At 32.8% G+C, this 22,037-nt stretch overlaps 1 protein-coding gene across 4 annotated transcripts in view; it reads left to right on the top strand.

Annotated features, from left to right (window-relative positions):
* The window catches only part of LOC123707539, a 68,662-nt gene that overhangs the window by 12,204 nt on the left and 34,421 nt on the right, over nt 1-22,037 (top strand). For all 4 annotated transcript variants that reach the window (XM_045657660.1, XM_045657659.1, XM_045657658.1 and 1 more), the window contains exons 2-3: nt 16,980-17,137; nt 18,164-18,266. In XM_045657660.1, coding sequence (XP_045513616.1) covers nt 16,980-17,137; nt 18,164-18,266 — 261 coding nt within the window. The remainder of the gene's footprint in view (nt 1-16,979; nt 17,138-18,163; nt 18,267-22,037) is intronic.

Here is a 22,037-nt window from a genome sequence, read left to right as displayed (position 1 = left end):
CCTTCAGTGTTAGGTAGCGATTTCTCTATGTTAAGTGTTATTTTGAAATGCTTGGTAGCAGTGACGCTTGGAATGCGATGGTTTCCATCTGCGAGCAAATAATGCTTCCTAAGGATGCTGCAGAGTGAGAGAAAGAGCGGGTGCTTATCCTACCCATTTGAGAGATGGAAGGAGGAGTTTCGCCTGTCTTCTGCCATCTATGGAGCGCACACTTTGTCGACTCCATATGCTATACCGCTGAGGCTCTAGTAGGTTGTTAATTTTCGAGGGCCTCTTTGAAGCGGCTGTGTTGGTACAGTGAACAGTAGCATAGTCCTGTCACCATGTATGGAGTTGTATATGATTCAGGTACGCCCCCGATTCTTCACGTGGACAAAGATGCCTCAGATAGGAAGATCAAGCTGTCAGTTCTGCGCCTGCATCACTGTGTTAGTGCTGCTAATGATAATTTGTAATTTGATAACGTCCCATAGGAGTATCAGAGTTGTACACTAAGTTTCTTTCATGGTCAGCTCCAGTAGAAAAAAAAGTAGAATTTGAAGAATCCTTTTTGATTTGATTATTTTCATAGAAATGTTTTACTCACATGCAAACAATGGATACTTTGTCGTAGCTCAAACGCGAACCAATACCTACAATCATGTAAGTCCTCAGCACTTCTCCATTTTTTATTCAAAAAAAGTGACAGTTGAAAAACTGTGATAAAAGTTGCTCTGACATTTCTCGTAAATCCGAATCGTATTGAGAATTCTCTTTGCGTAATTGTTCTTTTTATGGAATCGTAAAATTGCTGTCATCGCCATTTTGTTGTCATAAAATTATATTTAAATTGAGTATTGCAAGTGTAGCATTAAATTTTTGTATTTACTGTTAGAAAATTCCGTTATTAGGAAAATTTTGTCTCTATAAATTATGGTTTTATAAAGCGTTATGTAGTAAAAGAGCTTGTAAAAAAAAATTGGTTAAGTCCTTTTAAGCTATATGAAATGGATTTTTTGCAATCTACGTCATGTAGCGGAACCAAACATCATATATACCGTGTATAAAGCATTAGTTCAATCTGTTATCACCTACTGTATCACAGTGTGGGGTGGTTGTGCGAAAACCAAAGTTCTAGAACTTGAAAGAGCTCAGAGAGCAATTATAAAAATAATGTTACTAAAAAATAAAAGTTTTCCAACTGAAGAGTTGTACAAGTCTTGCAAACTACTGACCATACGCCAGCTCTATATTCTCCGTTGTGTCCTTAGGAGACACGCAACCTCTCCACATAAAACAGACACACCTCAAAAAAGGACCCAACATAATATAATAAGCTACACAATTTGCAAGACAATCTTTGCACGTAATCAATACAACAATCGCTCAGCTTATCTCTATAATAGTTTAAATAAAACCCTTAGCTTTCATAATCTTACATACCATAAATGTAAAACAACTTTAAACCATTGGCTCGGTACACTTAACTACAACAAAACAGAAGCATTGTTAAATCATCTATTATAATTTTTTCCTTAATCCATCTTTTCATGCAACACGCGCACACATTTGTTTCGTCTTTCACAAACACATTACATAGTCATCATAATATATTCATATATTTGTTTATTTTTATTTATTTTTTTTTATTTTTTTTTTAACCAATTGTGTTGGTTGATTTAAAGAAGAGCGAAGCTTCCCTGTCACAGGTCTCTGACTTACTAGGGAGGCCTCTATCTGAATTGTATTGTACATGTATCTGAACAAATAAAGAATTTTTGAATTTTTTTGAACCAATCGATACGTTATAACACTTAATAATACAATTATGAATTGAATTCAATTATTATCACTAAATTAATCGTTAATTCAAACTTTTTAACTTAATTTATACAGATTATTTACAACAACAATGTGTTATTAACAACTTATTCACATTTTATATACCAGTGTGATATTTAAGGTCCCCCAATTGTCGTTATTTTCTTAAGTCAAAATTTTTTTCGCACTTGCACACTGCCGGCGTTCATCGATTTATAAGACGTTATCTCGTTCAAATTAATTTATCTAATAAAATATTCATACTCCAGTCACGAGAAAAGGTTAAAGGTTCGTAAGGACTTAGTTTCTGTAGTTAGACTCACACTAGGTTCGTTGTGCGTAAAGTCCTGGATAACCAAGCCAGCCTAGCTATGTAAATTTACTGAAATATGGAGATTATTGTTGAGAAATCCTACCCAAACTACAGGCGAACGCCTGTTAGAGCGGTTCTTAAGATATCTTTTCGCCGCAAACTATGTGAAACCAGCTGCCCAAGTATTTCCGAACCAATCCGACTTGGGCTCCTTCAACATAAGAGGGTATCAATTCCTAAAATGCCAGCAACACATTTGCGAGCTTTCTGGCACTGGGTGTGTACATGGGCGGCGGTATCACTTAACATCAGGTGAGCCTCCTGTTCGTTTGTCCTATGTCCTATAAAAGCTGCGGTCGAAAGCTAATGGTAATGGCAATTAGGCAATAAAGTAGGCGGCTGGTAATACCCGTGGCCACAGAGCTGGTGGTCTACCCGCTCAACGAATAAGTATCGAAATACATCGAGGAAATGCTGCCAGCGTTTAAGGTACACTGCCACAGGGATCAAACTTTTTAAATTTATTTTAATTATCTATTAATTTTAGTTAAGAATATTGTAAATACTGTATATTTGTGTGTTGGAATAAATAATTATCCCAGTTATTCGACAATTGTATTTATTAGTAGGACTAGTAGTATTAAATACCGAAAAAACGAAAGCGAACGATAATTACAGAAACTTTAAATGTCATAACATTTAATAAGTCTCGTTTACATAGAATCGTTAATGCAGCACAAAGTTTTCTCTAGAGAATATTTAAATTTCACATTGTACCTAACTTTGGGACGTAACCACATAGTGTGTGACTATTCAGTGGGTAAATTCAATTCGTACTTAATGTTAAATACTTCTTATTTTTTAGTTATATACTTACAGAATTATCTAAGCGCACATTACATTTACATGAGGTTGTATGGAGTGTACCCATTTTATCCAGCTATGTATCCAACTTTGTTTCTCTTGGATATGGTATTATTTTGTTTTTGAATTTTGAACAAGTTAGAGGTAAGGAGGGACCTTACTGTTACGATATATTTGTAACGTCCTTATTGTATATTTAATGTGGAAATGTTGGAGAGATTTAGGCTGCGGGAGCCAAATAATAACTAACACTCGGCGTGGTAAGCAATTGCTTGCAGTGCCATTTACGCGAGTCTTGCGCACCCTGAATATTATTGCATGTGTACATTTATACTGGCCGAATTCACAAGAATTATATTTTTATACTAGCGGACCCGACAGGCATAGTCTTGCATGATATTTCAAGCAATTAGGATATTAAACAAAGTATGAAAGCACTGATTGCAGCGCTATCTGCCAGGTTTATTTGTGAATAACCAAACGTTTAAGAGAAGTTCAATGACATACACACGTACAATATATATATATATATATAAGCTATCCTATCTTTTATGTTAGATCAAACTGAAAATTTTATTGAATTCGGTTAAGTAGTAGGTTCATAGAGGACAAACAACGTGAGGCGTAATTTATATATATTAAGATTAATGAGTTGTATATTATATTACTCTTCAGTTATTGTATGAATAGAAAATTTATCCCCACACAAACAGCAATTCTACTATTTAAATAAAATATTGTAGATAAGGAAACGCACACGCAACAATTGGGTGTGTTTGTGCGGAAACTGTGTTCACGCTTTAAGGGAGAAATGCATCAAAGACATATTCCAATTCCTAGAAACGAGATATTCGGATTACGTAATCAATTAACACGATTGAAAAAGCTGCTAGCGGAAGTCATGCTCATAACTTCCTAAGGCGACATTATTACCGAGGCAAATCATAAGAAATAAAAACTGCATTGATAATTTTGTTTACTTTATGATAGTTATCTTAATATATGAAGTTGGGTTTGTTGGAACACATAAAACGGATTTTCGTGGTTTTCATTTTGTTGTATTTATCTCCGTGCCGAAACCATTCAGATGCAGAAAAACTATTAGAAAACATTGAAATATTATGAAAAAAATCATAATGCTGATAACTGTCATATAAGGTGGTACGAAGTTTTCCGAGTCAGCTAGTTTTAAATATACAATATACTTAAATAAGTTCAGTTACTGACTTAACTAACTTATTATCTCTTCACATTATGATGAAAAGTGACATATGACTCTCGTTAAAACAGTACAATTAGACTAACTTAGTAAAATAGTTCTTACTAATATAACAAGAAACAATATTACATTTAAATTTAAAAAATACTACATAAGTCAAAAAATTATAAATTATGCTATATACGTCATTAAAAAATATATATATATATTCGAATATAGGATCTCACCTGTATGTGAACGAGAATTCTCGACAAGAACAGGTTTCTAGCATCGGCTATCTATGGCGCGTCAGTGTTTAGATTTGTTTATGACGTTTTACGTGCAATTTTAAATCGTTTGAATGGTTTGATTGTTATAAATTTACAGTTTATATGTCACTGGCCTTAGTATATGTGTGTTAATGATTTAATTATGTTCGACGTCCTGGTGGATAGAAAAACTGTGCACAGTTTGTGTTTCCACCACATAAACTTCTTTTATATTAAGAACACTTATACAATAAATAAATAAAAATAAAATAAATAAATAGTTGTCTTAGTTAGTTTAAAATCTTGTTTTTCTCATTCCTACCGAACTATACTGGTGACACCAGAGCTGCTGCATTCTTTCATTTAATATCAACACAGCATGGAAAAGCAGCTGGCATTAAACACTTCCAAGTCCAAACTTTTCAAATTTGTTTTAGTTTTCTATTGCAGCAGCAGTGTTGGCTTAGTGGCTTCAGCATGCAAATCTCATCCCTGAGGTTGTAGGTTCCATCCCCGGCTATGCACCAATGGACTTTCTTTCGCATTTATCATTCGCTCGAAAACCGATCCAAAAAGTTGACGGCGTGCGTTTGACCCACGCTGCTGTACTTGCCTATTAAATTAATAATATGGCACATATAGAAATCTGAGGCCCAGACCTAAAATTTCCTATTATGCATTTTTAATTATTATTACTTACAATGAATATTGTCAATATACGTATATCTTATTGTAGATCGGTATCTTGTTTTCAGGATAAATAATCATAATAAAATAATATATTTAGTATGGCGTCGGAATATTTGCATTTTTATATAATTCTACTCTAAAGGTTACGTCTACTGTGGGTACATTAAGGTTTTTCTAGTTTCATTACAGTTTGCTAGCAACTTCATAAAGTTTCAGCTGCAATATTAACTGTGTAATGTTTTTATAGTGCCCGTGTTTTACACTGCTATCAAAACTTTTATATTCTACTTGCCTTAGCATTTTTAATGTCATTTAATTTTGTTATCAATTAAATCTGGATAAATGGTACTTAGTAAAGATTTAATAAGTCATATGCCGACAGGGAAACGTATTTTATTTCGGCCATACAATGCGCTGAGGCAATAAGAACTTGCGAATCTGATCTTGGTTGGTAACACAGAAGGGACTCATGTGGACGTTCATGTACCAGGTATCCCGATCGAGAGAAATACTCATCGACAAAACTATACATTGTCATAGAAGAGGCGCTGGACAGAAACCGGTGGAAACAGATAGGGCACTCCAGCCTTGTTGCTGACCACAACTGAACCAATTATGATGCCAGAGGCTATCTTTCTAAGGACCCTTCAAGAAAATAGTGTTTCCGACCTTTTACGAATTTAAAAGGAAACAAACGTAAATGCAGTACACTCGGGAGCTCTCTGGCATTGAGAGTGTATCCTGTTCTTTAAAAAAAAAAGAAACTTAAATAATTCAAGTTATAAATAATAATATTGTTTGTGGCCAAATTTTATTTGCTGATTTCTTAATAAACATCTTTGACGTTCATAAGTTTACACTGTGTTTAAACCTATGAATTAAATACATGTTAAGAATATTGTATTTTATGTGTTATAACATATAACAGACAAAATGTGATCATCAAAAATGATCAACATATTCGCTAAAGCCAAGTTTGATGCCAATATAATTAAATGAGACGTAAATAAAACATAAAAAGGTGTGTTTACTTATGTACACGCGTTAGAAGGTCATCTTTCGCGTAACAAGATAAAACTCTTTAAAAAAATATCTATCGCCTCATTCTACGTTTGTAGAAAAAACTACACTAACAGTAGAAAAAAATACTTTCCTCAATTTTCCCTAACGCGCCAGAATAAGTATAACTTTATTGATTTAATTACGATCACGGTCATCAAAGTAACATTACAAAAACAGCGCTTACAAAAACCAATTGTATATAATAGATAATTTATTTCTCGACCTATGTAAGACATATTATCGTGACGTATTAAATAACGTGACAAAAATTTAACGCGATACTATGTAGGCTTATGGAGACGTATCTAAAAACACACTTTAAAAAAACATTCTAAAGTAATACATTTGTTGTGGACAGTGGCCTAGTGGCTTCAGCGTGCGACTCTCATTCCTGAGGTCGTCGGTTCAACCCCGGCTGTATACCAAAGGACTTTCTCTGTTTGTGCACATTTAACATACGCTCGAACGTTGAAGGAAATCATAGTGAGGAAACTGGCTTGCCTTAGTCGGCTTAGAAGGCTGATCACCTGCTTGTCTATTAGATTAACAAATGATCATAAAACAGATACAGAGATCTGAGGCCCAGACCTTAAAAAAAAGGTTGCAGCGCCATTGATGACTATTATTAATAAATCTGTCAGATGATATACCACTTCGTGGCACCGGCTTAGTAAGGACAACTATACTCATGAATCATTATTGATATTTGCGAAAACCGCAATACATTTCGTCCAGTAGATAATCATTTAAAAATACATACACGCGGTGGCCAACTTGTTATTATATAATAATTAAACATATACTATCACTATTTTGTAGGCATTATCAAACTCTTCAACTTTCTTCTAGTATTCATCGTTAAGTCAGCGTTTGTAAAGAACTTTTTCGTTCGTTTTTTCTCCGACTTTGCAAATCCGATGACCATAAAAACGTATTTCCTATTTGCGGTTTAAAATTAATATTATATTTTCAAATAACGTGGCTTTCTAGTGGAACAATAATTTTTCGAAACCGGTTCAGTAGATCCAGAGATTACCCTCGACAACCTCACAAACTCTACCCCTCTATAATGTACGTATATTGAAATACAATTAAATACTATCTAATATTATTATATATTACCTTAATAATAAACTTTTCAAAAGGCCGGCAACGCACTCACGTGCCGTGTGGCATTGCGAGTGTCCTCGGTCGGCATCACTTAACATTATTTGAGCCTACTCCCTGTTTGCTCCCCACTCTTAAAAAAAACTACTGAGGACATTCGATTTGAAGTATTATGTCATATCAAGCCTGTAGAATGATAAAAAACCTTGCCATATTGCGGAAATCTATTGGAACTAATTTCTGCAAATGGCACCAATCTATAAGATGTCATTATTGATGTGACAATCAAAAACATGTGATTGATTCTGTCTTATTATGCGTGTTTAATTCTAGGATATTATGAATAAGAATTTATTTAAAATGATGGATATTATTAAAAGGCAGTTAAGAAGATTTATTTACATTATGACGACATATATGTCAGAAAAAAAGTTTTTTTATTCGAAATTACAACACGAACCTTGTTAATGGAAATTACTAAGAGTTGCTTCAATCATAGTTAATTTAGCGATACTTTTATGATGGTAACATAAAGACAGTATATATAGCACCACAGTATATATATACAGCACCTGTTCTATAATAAAACAGAGTTTGATTCCCCTTTTCGCAAGCAGTTAAAGGAATCAGGGCGTTTAATCAGGACCAGTCCGAACAAACATTTATTTTCGTCGCAACAAAGGGACTACTGATTACACCATTACGAGCAATAGGCGATGTTTAATGGAAGTTGTTTGAGCATTGTAGATAATTTAGAAACAGCATTCTTAAGTTGTATTAATTCTAGTTGTAATATATGAGCTTATTCATCCGTAAATTTATTTTAAATATTAATTTAGAAACCAAATCATAAAATATATTTATAAGATAAATGCTTTTTTTGTGATCAGAGTTCTGTCAAAAGTCGTCTAATTATTAGTATTGTTTTAAATAAAGTTCTATTTTGACGGGGTCAATTGGGTTATATCGAAGGGCTACGAAGACTACCTTTAACCCAAAAAGTCGCGGTGTGTCAGGCATAGCAGGCTGATGACTTACCTATTATAAGCAACAAATGATCACGAACCTTCGACCTAAAAGTTTGTACCTGCTCCTGATTTGCGGTAACTACGATTGGATCGATTCTATGCGAATTCTTGATAAAATAAAACAAAAATATTGGTATTGATAAGTGACTATCTGAAGTTGGACTTAAAATTGTCATTTTGTACAGCAAAAATGCCAAATTTTTGAAATGACTTATATTAACCATTATTAACTTATATTTTTGTTCTTAAGATATATTTCCGAATTTGACTCGAGTCCACTCCTAACTAGGGCCACATGAAGCGTAAACGTTGCCCTGTCCAAGAATTCATATCGAATTCGAGCATTAGCCAATGAACGAAGGTGTTCATAAAAAGAGTAGGCAAACATTACAACTCGATCTTGGACATTATTTTGTACAAAATAATTACATTTTGAGTGTTTATATTAGAGGTATTTTTCAGTCTAAAAATGAACAGGTAAGAGACTTTTCCATGGCATAACTTGACCGACTTTAAAATGGAAAACAAAAGTGTAATATTCATTTGTGCATTTCAAGTTCCGTTTTCATTTTCCCCAGTTCGTTCATTGTTTTCATAATTATTTGCGAAAATCTGCATTTTCAAATGAAAACATGATTTAGTTCGGTATAAAACTACTTAATGAAGTTTTGACTTGCAATTTTTTACTCGACACTCTTTTCGCTTCAATTTAGGTACATTAGGTATTTCCATTTTATTTTTAACGACTGTTTTAACGAAATAATTTGTTGTTAACTATTTTATTTAGTAATCGCATATTTTGTCCTGTTGTTTCCTAATATACGTATCACATAGGTCGATTACTTGCATTCATCCAACGTATACATACTATCTCATTACTATAATAATTCACCTGTAATTCGCCAATACATAAGGATGTTGATATTTTCCACCTCACCAAGGAGGATGTGACGAAATATTTAAAGAGGCGGGAAGACTTTGACTATGTTTAACAGTAAAAATTTAGTTTGTTGTTTGAAATGTTAAGTATATTAATAATAATATTATAATTGTCATTTGTTTAGTGTTAAATTTCAGTATTATTTTTTTTGGTTTTGTCTATTAATGTGTTAAAATTTACTTATGTTTTCTGTTGCATCTATATTGTTTATCTATGTTTCGGCTTTGTATATTGTCTAAGTACTAGCATACATATTAGAATACAAAACAACAAAAATAAATAAATAATTTACGTTCACGGTTCTAAGTTAAAAATGAAAATTAGCGCTCAGTCTGATTCCCGCACGTCAAAGGACATACAGGAGTATTAATAGGAATAGGTTCGCGCTGTCTTTTTTATTTTGTAGAAAACTCTCACCTGATGTTAAGTAATACCGTCCCACACCCAAGTACATTCTCAATGCCAGAGGCGAGTGCGTTGCCGGCCTTTGGAATTCGTACTCTGTTTTCTTGAACTACACTAAGTCCTTAATCGATAATTACATTATTTTAGTACGTACGTCAAAACCCAATAACCATAATCTTTTCAGTTTAAACGTTAAATCACATCCACATTTACAATATGTATATATAGAAATAATAATTAACTTAATAACATAATCTACTTTACTTCTTACAAAAAATAAAGTTACTTTGGCCGTAAAGTTTAATTGAATAGCCATTATATGTGGAAATATATTATCGCTATTATAAGGAGAATCGGTTTCGTAACACAGTCGGATGTCAAAAAACTAAACAATACATAATGATAATGTGCTATGTTCTGTGAGAATGTCATTCATTGATTTGATCTTGTTTGAAATGGCTGGTACCAACGACAATGCATCTAGTTTAGGACTGATTAAGCGCTCGGCAATGGTGATTCACAAGTGAATAGATGTACTTCAATTATTTTAATTTGTTTAAAGTAGTCAAATAGATCAGACAGTTTTCTGTGCGATCTGTTCGGTCGTACGTACAATTTTAATTTGCATTCGTCAACAACAAAAATTACTATCGCCGAAACACTTTTAATTAACACAAATTGATAAATAAAACCATGACTATCGGAATATATTTATATTTTAGATTTATATTAAGATAATATAATATTTATGTATGTATATTGTAAATTATATTCCATATTAGAAATATAAAACATAAAATAGTATTTAAAAGGGTAGCTTTGTTTTCCTCTTGTGACAATTCCATAAAATCGATTGTTATAGACCGTTGTTAACGCCATTTATATGCAAACGATTCGAACAATAGAAAATCGATTCAAACGTTTCACTCAATTTTAAAATTATTCGTTTTCATATGCGCTAGAAGAATGCTTGGAATACAACCGTTTAAAGAATGAATTTAAAACATAAAATCCTCAGTTACAGTATGCACATAAGACAATGCTTGTCATCAAAGCAACCTCTGTAAATACTAACATAGTTGGTGTTAATCATTAGTATTTAACTAAATAAAAAGGCTTTAAAAGTTTGAGGTGTATATTATGTATCTTTGGAATAGTGCTGATGAAGGAAGTTGACATGAAAGGTGTGTTTGGTCTTTCCTAATCAATGTGATAGAACTGAAAAGGCCGATATGTATACACTTCGTCGGCACACTCTTTTCTGGAAGAACCCTAAGTTAGATTGGTTCGGAAATACTTCAGTGGATCCCCATATGTGGAACATACTCCATGTTCCACATATGGGGGAGCGTGGCGAAACTTCCTTAAGAACGCTCAGTTGTGGAAAGACGGACATCGAGGTGATACGGGTGAAATCGTATTCTGCCTCGACGTCCGATGATAAACTCGGCTGCAGGTATTAATCTGAACAATTCCTCTAAAAAATATTCGTAATAATTGTGGTAGACACATCTCTACGCCAAGCTAAGGGATCAAACTGCTCGGCAAGGGATTGGTCGTCGACAAAATTAGATGAGCCAGAGATGAGAGATGGGCAGGAGCCCATTTGCAGTTAACATTCTCAATAATCGATGCCTAAGGTTTTGGTTAATAATACTTAATTCAACATCATACCTGACTATAAAAATGATTATAAACAAAAAAATATTCACCCTACTTTAAAACAATCGTTTTTCCCAATCTTTAACAGTAAATTACAAAGACGTTAGCTCTATCGCATCAAACATAAAACATGTAACCTGTTGGCTATTTAAGGAAAAATAGATCTTTTTCCCCTTTTCAAAGAGTCTATATTTAAGATCACTATTTTATCATTCAGAGCTCGTAATTCAAGTCTTTCCAGTGTTCTTCAAAAGATATTGTTAGTCGTAAAGCTGCTGACATTACCAATATAGTTATATTATCTCGTGTTTTATGTGTGTGTCTGTAAACTCTAGAATGGCAGAATTCAATAATGAATTCTTATTTATGTGTGCTTATCATTTGCTCGTTGGGTGACGTAAAATACAACAGCACATAGGCATAGTAGTATGATAGCATAATTAGAAAAAACACAGAAATCCGGTATAATTCTTAAAATTTTGAGACCCATTAACGAAAAATTATAAATTAAGTTATATATGTAGATTTAGTTTATATATCTAGATGTCGTGATCGAAGCATAGCTGGCAGTAATTTTATTGCTAAATTTGAAACACAATGTCATTGCTACTAGCTCTTTTTCTACAATGTGGAACGGGTCACAAGCTACAGTATATAGAAAGAGCGCTCTTCAAATAAAACTTTATTAAGTTTTATATTGTTCATGGTATTGATTAATTTCTATGTATACTAGCATCACTTTTGCGTAGGAGGTAACACACATGAGTTGTGGAATGAGGGTTTTTTTTAAACGGAGTCAAACGGGCTGGAGGCCAATCGTATTTTATGTGTTGGTTTAGAAATACTGAAGTGGGCAACTTCCATGTGGTGGTGGTGCATGGCATAAACTTAAAAAACGCTCAGTTCTGCCTCGACTTCCGTGCTCTTAGTTGTGTGAGTAGTATTCTTCATGAGGTATATGCAAAGAAAATCTAAGAACCGATTCTACTATTCTGGTATAAGATGTTATGCCATATTACTTATACAGCAGCATATTATAAAATGTGTTTTTTAGGTAGAATCATGTTAAAAAAATTACAACAATATTAACGGAATCTTTTACACATATAAATTTCTCCTACGTTTTATAATGAGACATTTTAGTAATTGTAAGTGATTAGATTAATCTGATGTGATTAGTCAGATTCAAACTACAATTTTTGTTTGATGTTCCACTTAGCAGACATTAGAAAGTATTAATTTATAATCTGCCATAAATTTTACTTATTCTGATGAAGTTTTTTGTAATTGTATTAGAGTTTTGCGTGAAAACACTCAAGAGTAACTAAAAGCTTTATTAAGATGCATGTAGACAAATATTATATAATAGACTAGAGAGATATGTTCATATAATAACTTTAGTACTGAGGGTGGATTAATATATATGATGGTAGAGTAATTATATATCCAAGTTGATAGTTCAGAGGCAATATTATACAACTTACAGCTGAAGTCTTACCTAGATGAAACCGCGTTGAACTTTATTGGCTACGTTATATTTGATAGTGACTTCTTGCGTATGTTTACCTCAAACATAATTTGTGATGTCCATATAAATACGCCGTGTTTGTAGGAAAATCTAATATTTAGTTATATAAAGCTTTGTCATATTCATATTCTTAGAAAGTGCTACAACGGTTGGTTGAAAAGGGTTAGCATAGATGCTACGGAATATGCTACGTGCTACGAGCTACGAGAAAAAGTGCGTAATACCGGGTCAGTTAGAACAAAAAAAAAGGCGCAATGTTCATACATCATGCCTCTGGTCGGCAGAGCCCAGTACCACCTTCTTCCACTTGACCGTATTCAATGAAGAGCATTTAAATTCAAATTGTTTTTTGGGCAGTTTTTGCCGCGCCCCGCCTTTTTGTGGAAACAGCTACCCACTAAAGTATTTCCGAACTTTTCATTTCAATTCAACAACTTCATTCATTCAACTTAGGGTACTTTAAGAAAAGTACTAATTAAAAAAAAGCCGTCTGCTATTGAGAGGCTCCATGGGCGGTATCACTTAACATGAGCCTTAGGCCCGTTTCCCCCAGGTTCTTTAAAAAAGGTTACGCGCCTCGCGTGTTTGGTATTGGTCCAACGTAACAACCGATTGTGTTGCTTGAATCGAGAGTTTCTATGGACCAATCATGATCATAGGAACCTGAAATTCAGACTCGTTATAGTAAGACGGCTAAACTGTGTCCCCTACACAGTTACCATAATCGTAATATGTAACATTGTTCTTGTCAAACTTCGCTTTCTCTAGTTTTTATAGGTTTTGGTGTAATTAGTGAGAAATTTACAAATCTATGAACTTAAATAAATTTATAATGTTGCTCAGCCATGATTCGAAAGTACGATCTCCGTGTTGATGGTGGCAGCCACAAATCACTTGACAAATACTGCTGTATAAATGTATCAACGGTAAATTATAAACAGAAAACTTGTATACTCGTAGTCTCAAGGTTAGACCTGAGAGCCGCCTCAATCAGCCTTTATTACCTCGAGAGTGCTTTGTGAAGCATTTTTTCATTTTTCCTTAGTAAAAAGTACTCTATTCTCTTCATGTTTTACGTTCGAATAAACTCAAAATTGTTAGGATTATACCCTGTTTCAACATTTCTTATTAGGTTATTTAATAAGATATAATAATATATATGTTAAGATAATCATATATTTAGTATTATATTTTTTAATTATAATTTTAATGACATAATTTTATCTATATACAGTTATCCTAGTTCGCTTGTTAGACTATCAACAAGCGGGTCTTCGAACGCCGCTCTTCGCCAACAGGTTTTTCTTCCTATTAGCACGCTGAAAACCTTAGTGTTAAGCTTTTCCTCACGTTTTTCCTTTACTAAGTTGCAGTGGCTTGTCTTTGGACCTGATAATTTAAGATCTGTGTTAGATGTAGGAGGCTCCTCATTGTTAAATTATTTAAATAAATAGGTAATCATTAGAACAGTGTTTGCAACCGGCATGACTACCTAAAAATTGACGTCTTGTTTTAGGCACAGAAGGCCAATTTATAAAATATTTGGATGTTTTCAATATTTACTGAAAAGGTAAAAAAATACTTCTTTATCGGCGTTCTAAAAAAAATACCGTCACATTTTTAGGTTACGCATCACATGAATAATTTGATTAACGTTACGCGTCACATTTTTCCGTTACGCGCCATCTTTTTCTAGTTCAAAGAGATTCGAAGCCATTCATAAAATAAATATATAACAACGATAACAATGATAGTAATAATTTATTACAATTAATGAAATTCTGTAATAATTTTAATCAATCAATTATTTGTATTCATGTCTATGATAATAAAAACTTTGTTAAACTTTATCTTATTTATAACCAATTTCTCTAAAGTTGCATACAGTAGTTTTTTTTTAAATGAGGTCATAAAGAAGTTTCACTTCTTACATGTTCTTAGGATTTGTTGGAATCCTATAAATCTTTTTTTAGAACGAGGAAATTATAAAATTCATAACAGACACATGATAGCCTCTAATGATAATTATGTATAAGATCTTAAACTTATGTACGTAAACAAATACGTGTCGTAGTTTTCCTATCGAAGCCGAGAAGCGTGACGTTCGACTGTCTTCCGGGTAAAAGTTGTTCACACGCTGTGAACACGTTCATGAGCGAAGCGGGTTATACGACAGTATATGTAACTGTAACTAATAAATAAAAATCGTATTTTTTGCAAATATGTATTGGTACCGCCTTTTTCGGCTAAGTGTATTATGAATTTTTCCTATCCTGCATTACATTCTCGGAAATCACTTTTATTATTTTTTTATAGAATAATATAATAAAATCATAACAATGTAACATACATTTCAAGACTGTGGTTTGTATAAAAGTGACCATAGCAGTCTTGTTTAGAAACGCGACAAATACATATAATAGTATTTTATAACTTACTTTTTATGTTGGTTAAGATATGGCTTTATATTATATATAATCACTAACTGAGCAGTCAATTTATGATTTATTTGTTTGGGCTTGGTAAGGTTAGGTAGGCCAACTTGCTTTAAGAAGTATGACAGGTATGGTGTTTACCTAACAAACATACTAGCAAACAACAGTCATCGGTTATTGAAATTTTATAATAATCTCAAATATACATCGAGAGATATATATCTATAACTATAAACAACTTTACAAAAATCTACATTCAGAAAATCCAACTCCTGCATTAACTACGTTTTACCAAAACAATACACAATTATATGTTTAATTACATTATTGAGGGTTATTAAAAGTGTATGTACTTATGTACACGCGTTAAAGTTATAAAACTTAAAAAAATATATTTTTTTTTATTCTACGTTTGTAAGAAAAACGACACTAACAATAGAAAAAAGGTATTTAATACATTGAAAGTTTTATTATAACGCAATATCTAGTTAAATAAACGTTTATTTAAATATCACCAAATAATATGTAGACTATACCTATTTTCCTTAACTCGCCAAAAGAAGTATAACTTCAAAAAATCTTAAATAAAATCGCTATCCGCTTCTATCGTACTAACCTTATAGTAACAATAGTTGCGTGTTGCCGATTGATACAGTTTTTGTATCATACAAGGCATTTCAATAACCCAATTATTCTTCTTCCTTTCTCCGAGATTTTCGTTCTCCGCCGTTTTAAATTTCAAATATCTGATAGTATAAAACACATGAAACGAAGAAACTGTAATTTCAACTAGTTTTAACTATCGGATGTGAATCTATTTATCCTTATTTAAGTTGCTAATAAAGTGAGTACCGACAGACTTTCATTAAGTTTGACTCACTTTTTTTCGTATGACAGTTAATTTTATACAAAATTTCCCCAAATGAATTCTAATACCCTAACAAATATCATACTTTTAATATAACTGTGGAATGAAATTATCGAGTACCAAGTTGACCTTTTGAATGTACTAGGTCTTAAATATATATTCTTGCAATGTTTAAAAAAACATGTGCGTGTACTTATGTACACACGTTAGAAGTTATACTTTTTAGGCGTAACCAGAAAAAATATTTTCAAAAATTGTATTCCACGTTTGTAGAAAAAAACTACACTAACAATAGAAAAAAGTTATTTAATACATTTAAAATTTTATTATAACGCATTTTCTAGTTGAATTAAGTTTATTTAATATAAAATAAACATATTACATAAATAATATAAATATACTTTTTTTTTAAATGTTGATGTGTCTGTTTTTTGTGATGATGTGCGCGTGTCGGTTTTTTGTGACGGCGTGCGCGCGATCGTAAAAATTTACTCTCATAATTTTTCCCTAAAGAAGTATAAAAAAAACCCGACTACTAAGTGTACCTTCAAAGTAGAAACGACTACTGTGCGTTTAAAGATGCTACATAGCGTATACAAAAAGGTTGAATCATTTAAACTTAGTAGGAAAAAAAAATCAATAACTAAGTACACTACATTATATTTAACTACGTCTGCCTAATTTGGGTGTGTTGTATGATGGTGTCGGGTCTTCCATTACGCTGTTACGTACGCTTCGCTCCGCTTCGTAGCTACGCGTCGAATACTGTATTACAAATCGAAATTTACAACTAAAAACATTATTTTCCAGTGTCCGCCCTCCCCAGTCCTACAACAGAAGAGGATGATGACGAGGACGACACGACTCCAAGCCGCGCTGACGCCGATGATGATGGAAGAGTATACAAGAACCCTCGCAACTCACCTTCTGCTCTGTGCCCTAGGGACGAGGAACAAGCGACTTTGCTTGTAAGTATATAGTATATCAAATCAAATTCATTTATTCATACAAGTTAGGTACAAGGTAGGTAGGAATTATATTCGTAGGAAGCTATTGAAATTGGCATAACAATTGTTTACGTTTAGAGGAAAGTATTTATAATTATTGGAAATTAGTTGTTAAAATGTCAATAGAAACTGTAATAAATTAGTTTCAGCGCAATATCTGATAGTGCATGAAATCCTGATAATATAGATCATCCGGTACAAAAAGCCCATTTAAAAACCGGACTTAAGGTCGAAAGTACTGGCGGTAGGCTGTATTTTTATTTAGCTTAGCTATACTATGCGGTTAGATTTTATTTTAAAAAACCTTTACTTTCAGTGGCAACACTCAAAAAATATTATCCGCATCCTTTTGATCCGCAAAATAAAAGTTTTGTTTCCTTTTATTTAAAATGGTTTTAAAATATTGTTGTTCTAACGTTTGTATGTTCTATATTTTTTGTAAGCGAAGCAATAGGTATGTCTAATCCTCGGAACTATTGGCCCACTTATTCATAAAAAATCTTAACACAAACACTTGTCTCTTTTCATTGTGGCGTAAACGCAATTTGACAAAAAGAGACGAATAGTCGAATGCGTCTTTTTTATTTCCCACACACATCTTTACAGTTACTATTATATGATAGAAATACACGATAATACCTACACCGATAATTCTACAATAAAAATACAATGAATAAAATCATCTTATATAAATATTCTTTTGTGAACTTAGCCAGAGTCCAAATAAATAGGTCTACTTCGAGAAAGAGAAATCTTATTAATTACGTGTTTTGCGCGCCTGAGTAGCGCCTAGTAAGTTAACAAAGTTGGACTGCGTGTACGTCCTATAGTTGTGACCTCAGATTCTTGCTTGTGACACTTAAAGCTAGTTCATTATATTATTTATATAGTCTTGATACTAGTTATAATAAGCAAACAAACCGTTTATTGTTAAATCAGTATTCTTATGATAAACTCATATGATTTACTAATAAAATATCCTTTTAGGGGCAAAAATGTCTTCGTAAATGCTCGTCAGACGAAGACTGCAAGAGCAAGAAGAAGAAGTGTTTGTGTGACGGCGCATGTGGCATGTCCTGTATTAAGCCAGGTATGTAGGGTAGAATATAGTTCATACAATATCTAACTGCCCTTTGAGATGATACAATATATAAGATTCCGTAACCTCCCATAGCTTGGGAGCTACACCTGGTATATAGACCCGAAGAAATTATTGTTTTTTTATGGCACAGGATTATTAACCCAATGTGGGTCAACTGCTACGTGACGGAGGTGGTCGATCACGACAATAAATTGCGCCATGAAGCACTATGTAATATATTTTTTGGTGTAAGTGATCCAAGTCAAGCATTAGACTAGAAACTATTGTACCGCCTTACTAGCAATGTTTATTAGTAATTAAATACTCTGAAGACGATTATATCAATAAATCCAGGAAACGTATGTAGACGAAGATTCTTATTACGTAAACAATTCGACCCCGTTTCACGCGTGTACCGTGGAAACTAATCAATTGTTCCTTGTCAGATACACAGGGACGGATTTGTTACAAATGAGTCCCTTGATAGCCTTATTAACATTGATGCCTTTTTTTATCATTATAGGTGAATGAATATAAAATGGAAGATGAATAAACATTTTTCCTTATAATTACGTCCCAGTTTTTGCTTTAAATATATAAGTATGCAGTAATTTTAAAATTAAACATGAAATATATTCTACTACAAGTTTTATCTATTTATTTTTATTTATTTATTTATTTATTGTTGTATAAGTGTTCTTAATATAAAAGAAGTTGATGTGGTGGAAACACAAACTGTGCACAGTTTTTCTATCCACCAGGACGTCGAACATAATTAAATCATTAACACACATATATATATACTAAGGCCAGTGACATATAAACTGTAAATTTATAACAATCAAACCATTTAAACGATTTAAAATTGCACGTAAAACGTCATAAACAAATCTAAACACTGACGCGCCATAGAAAGCCGATGCAAGAAACCTGTTCTTGTCGAGAATTCTCATTCACATACAGGATGAGTTCCTATATTCGAATATATATGTATATATATATTTTTTAATGACGTATATGGCATAATTTATGTTATGCATAATTTATAATTGTTTGACTTATGTAGTATTTTTTTAATTTAAATTTAATATTGTTTCTTGTTATATTCGTAAGAAGTGTAGCTGGTATCGAGTTTATTAAATTTGCAATAATGTAATCTTATGTTTTTTTCCCATATAAATTATTGTATTTGGGTAATAGAAATTCGTTTTTTAATTTTCTACGTGTTGAGTAGTGATAGTGAGTTTTAATTGTTTTGAGGTAATTTTCTGTAAAGTAGTTTTCATTTAATAATCCTAGTTGTACTTTCTCGTGTATAGGTATAATTTTGAAAAATGCAAATAGCTTTCTGTAGTCCGCTTTATATTGTGATTTTAATTTTAAGGGAGCAATTGTTTTTAAAATACGTATTTGTATTGCAAATATTTGATTTAGATAAGTTTTGCATGTTCTCCCATAGCTTGTAAGTCCATATGTTATAATGGATTCGGCTAGTGCTTTGTATAATAGTAGCAGAGTTTTAAGTGGTATTTTATTTTTTATTAAAGTGAATTTGGCAAGTATCGCTCTTAGCCTATCACAGACAGAATTAATGTGCATTTTCCAGGACTTATTTTTAAAAAGATAAATCTTGTTTCAGATAAAAGTGAATTTAAATATTTATCACGTCATTTTTTTCTAGATATTTGTGTGCCACTCTCCATGTACAACGTGCTGTTTCCTCAAACCTTCTCAATAAAATTTAAATACTTGATCAAATAGAAGAGGAAATCATGATGTACCTGTTTACGATAATTTATAACAGCACGAGATTTTGGTGGTAAAACGCATGCATATCAATGCGTATCAATGTCTTTTATGGCATCCATAACTGTTTAATAACAACAATTTACCCTATAACACGTTTGATAGGCGGGCCTCGCGATGTATGCTGGGGCCTATAACTTTGTCAATCCCTCTTAAAATTCACTTACATACATTTTTCCAAGTTTTATTGAATCGTAAAGCTTTCTTAAGCTCAAGATTGTTATATAAAGAGCTTAACTTGTAATTGATGAGGCTTCAGAATCGCTTGAGATATATTTTATTGACCTATGCGAGAGTTACGTCGTTGTATCTGAAACGTGGTTTGATATATATAGCAACTATTATTATCAAAAGCTATTCAATTTTTAATTCAATGCTTGGAAATTATCACATTGTTTGTTCTAAAACACGTTAAGTAGTGTCTTATAGCTTTGGATACTGCGATTGGCATCCATTTGCTTCCGTAGTTACTTTGTGTAAGGCTTCAGGATGATAGTTGGATAATTCATAAATAAATCAGTGGCGCTACAACCTTTTTAGGTCTGGGTCTCAGATTTCTGTATCTGATGATCATTTGTCAATCTAATAGAGAAGTAGGTGATCGGCCTCCTGTTCCTGACACACGCCGTCGAATTTTTTGGGTCTAAGGCAAGCCGGTTTCTTCACGATGTTTTCCTTCACCGTTCGAGCGAATATTAAATACGCACATAGAAAGACGGTCCATTGGTTCACAGCCGCGGATCGAACCTACGACCTCAGGGATGAGAGTCCCATGCTGAAACCACTAGGCCAATACTGCTCTAGAATATTTATACATAAGTCAATATACAATATATTTATTATAGGTAAAATAACCGTTTTCGACTGTATTTATACAGACTCAAGTAAGGTCACGACCCCCGTGGCTTGACCCTCGGCTACTTTGTAATATAAAAATATATTCTATTTCGTTTATTTTTTATATATGTCATAAACTGGTAAGTGTATAAGTACAAGAACAAAGAGGAAACATTTTCTTTATATTTTAAAATACTTTTTTCAAACCTATTTATATATACGCTTATTTATAAGACGGGCATCAATCAAGACTGGTTACGTAGTGTTAGTATATGGACACCTGCAACGCTCGAAGGTTTCATTGCAAATGTAATTCGAGTAATTACATAATAACAATGTATTAAATTCCATTTATCTTTGATATATACTCTCCCACGCTGTGTTACTAAAATACATCGTACATTTCCTCACGATAGTTACCTTTATTTTACAATAGAAAAAAAAGTTATATTCGTAGCATATAAATACCTGAGATTCAAACGCACAACCTCAAGGTTGAGAATCGCTTAACTAGGCTAACATAGGATTTCTGTGAAATACATATAACGGCTTTCAAAGCAAAGATTAGCTTGTAGAACGATGTCACGGACCACAGAGTGTATAACCACTTAACCTTAGAAATGAAAAGCGATGCAACCACATTTACCCGTACGCGTGACCTTACTTGAAATGCTTACAAATGAATACTTTTTATTCAGGATTTATGTGTTTTTGCCGCTGAGTTTTACTATGGGAAGTCGAGGCATAATACGAATCCAAGTCTGTGCTAACAAATTATTTCCACCACTGTGTAAAACCATCAAGATATTATCGAACCAATTGACCGTTCTTAAAGAAAACAGCATGCTTGCCCTTTGGTAGTATGAATGTCCATTTCCGGGTGTATCACTAACGTGAGCCTTCTGGCCGCAACAAAAAAAATAACAAAACGTCAATCAAGCCGTTTTAATTACATAAAACATTATTTCGTTTTAATTTACACTAACATTGATTAAATAATAGAGTAATTAATTAAATCAATTTATATTTTGCAATTATACTAATATTATAAAGTTTCTGAGGTTGTACATCTCTGGATCTATATAACGAATTGGGACCATTATTTAACGAACAAAAATTCACGTGATTTGTGATTGT

This window comes from Pieris brassicae, chromosome 3 (assembly GCF_905147105.1).
Source record: "Pieris brassicae chromosome 3, ilPieBrab1.1, whole genome shotgun sequence".
Lineage (NCBI taxonomy): Eukaryota > Metazoa > Arthropoda > Insecta > Lepidoptera > Pieridae > Pieris > Pieris brassicae.
Note: the sequence above shows the minus strand (reverse complement) of the source record. Positions and strands in the feature narration are given on the sequence as shown.